The sequence below is a fragment of the Delphinus delphis genome, chromosome 5 (genome assembly GCF_949987515.2).
Source record: "Delphinus delphis chromosome 5, mDelDel1.2, whole genome shotgun sequence".
Lineage (NCBI taxonomy): Eukaryota > Metazoa > Chordata > Mammalia > Artiodactyla > Delphinidae > Delphinus > Delphinus delphis.
Genome location: NC_082687.1, coordinates 12943695 through 12945771, shown reverse-complemented (window position 1 = coordinate 12945771; position 2077 = coordinate 12943695). Strand labels below are relative to the sequence as shown.

General features: G+C 57.4%; 1 protein-coding gene across 1 annotated transcript; it reads right to left on the bottom strand.

Annotated features, from left to right (window-relative positions):
- Positions 1-755: 755 nt before the first annotated feature.
- ATOH1 (atonal bHLH transcription factor 1) lies at positions 756-1814 on the bottom strand. Its single transcript, XM_060011607.1, has one exon. It carries the CDS (start codon positions 1812-1814, stop codon positions 756-758), a length of 1059 nt encoding a protein of 352 aa, XP_059867590.1.
- Positions 1815-2077: the final 263 nt, after the last annotated feature.

Genomic DNA, 2077 nt, shown 5'->3' with positions numbered 1-2077 from the left:
TTTTTAAAACAAACATTTGCAAAGAGCTTAAGGGTAAGTGGCCGTGTTTAAAAAACAGAAACAAAACTGGTCTGCAATTGGCAGTTGAGTTTGTCCCAGAGCCGCAGCAGTAGCGGCTGATAAAGTGCGTGCGCCAAGTTTCCTAAAAGACGCCAAGGTTCTCGCGGTCCGATATACATACTGGGTATGTTTATACGATATAGAAACCTCAAAGTTCCTTGCTTTCTGACAGTTCCATAGTCAAAAGTTATCCACTTTGGAAGCATTAACTTTGCGTTTCATAATGCATTTTGGGAGACAACCTCGGAATACTCACTCTCCCACACGTGAGTGCGCGCAACACACAGGGATGGATGCCCAGGGTATAAAATAAATCAAACACAAACCAGTGACAGAGAAGAAGATGCGACGTTTTAGCAGCGTATTGGCAGCAGGGAACTAGAATAATGATGCTATGTATGAGTACATATAATTATACCTTATCTCTCTACAAGGGGAGCAGACTGTGGGAGGAAAGAACCCAACTTTAACAGCAAGCTTTCACCGAACAATATGGACGATAGGGAGTTTGGAACAGCGGCGGCTTTTGCAAACCATCAAATGTAGCTGCCATCTGAAGCCAAGCCGTTGCTAAACAACGACCATCGCTTAGCAAAATTTAAAAGGGTGCGGAGATCTTTGCCCGCGGGGCTTTCCGCGCCCTGGGAAAGGGTGATTTTGTTTCTGTCTCAGTTTTCCGGGTTTCTGTCACCTTCCTAACTTGCCTCATCCGAGTCACTGTAATGGGAATGGGGGGAAAACTCTCCGTCGCTTCTGTGGGACCGCGGCGAAGTTTTGCTACTTTCTTCCTGCACTGGCTGCAGGATGCCCCCAGGCAGCGAAGGCGACAAGTTCTTTTGCGCCATCATCGCCGTCAGGGCGCTGTCCTCGAAAGTCGAGAAGTGCAGAGCTTCCAGCTGCATCGAGTATCCTCCGGCGGAGGCCGGGGCCGAAAAGCGAGTCCGGCAGCTTCCGGGCGGGGTCGGCCGCTGCCCCACTCCCGAGGCTGGCGGTGTCCCCGCTGCGGTCGCGGTGCCCGCGCCTGCTTCGTAGGGGACGGCGGCGCGAAGTTGGTGGTGTCCGCTCTTGCATGATGCTGGCGGCGGCGGTGGCTGGTCCCCGCCGCTGGGCGTTTGAAGCAGCTCGGACAATGCGTTAATGTAGATCTGGGCCATCTGCAGGGTCTCGTACTTGGACAGCTTCTTGTCGTTGTTGAAGGACGGGATAACGTTGCGAAGCTGGTCGAAGGCGTGGTTCAACCCGTGCATCCTGCGTCGCTCCCTGGCGTTGGCCGCCAGCCTCCTTTGCTTCTGCACCCCGTTCACCTGTTTGCTGGAAGGGGCGCGCTGGCGGCTGCAGCCCAGCTCGTCTACCACCACCCCGCCTTTCAGCTTGCACAGCTGTTCCCGCACTTTCACCGGCCCCGGGCTCTTGCTGCTGCCACTGCCGCCGCTCCTTCTCACCAGCTCTCCCCGGCCGTCCGCCTCGTCCCGGGGCGCCGCGGCCTCGGAGGCACCCAGCTCTGGGGAATGGAGCAAGTACTGGGCGGCGCGTGCCGTGCAGATGCCCTGCAAAGTGGGAGCCAGCCAGGCGCGTGGGTCGGTGCTGTCCAGGAGGGACAGCTCGGCCGGATAGACCGGATGCTCTCTCGTCTGCAGGGTCGCAGGTGGCTGTGATGGCGGCGGCTGCGGGAGGTGGTGCGGCTGGGGATGGCGGTGGTGGTCCCCCAGCTCCTTCACTTCAGCCCACTCTTGTGCATGCAGCAGGCGGGACATTGCACTGCAGAAGCTCGGAGGAGCCGCTGGCAAACAAGCTCAACAAAAAAAACCCTTCCCGGGTCTCTACTGCAATGTCTTATTTTTTTTTTTTCTCCTCAACCCTCCCCCACCCACTCGGAGATCACACACCAGGTCGCGTGCAACGAAGCTTCTCCGGTTGCTGAAGGCGCTGCGCCCCTTTAAAAAGCGGCACGCGCCAGTGTGTCTCCCCCCGCTCCTCTCCCAGCCCCCTCCTCGCGCCGGTCGCGTGTCTGCTCAGC

Bases quoted from the DNA above. Each gene is read 5' to 3' on its own strand.
- ATOH1 (XM_060011607.1), bottom strand. From the start codon at position 1,814: ATGTCCCGCCTGCTGCATGCACAAGAGTGGGCTGAAGTGAAGGAGCTG.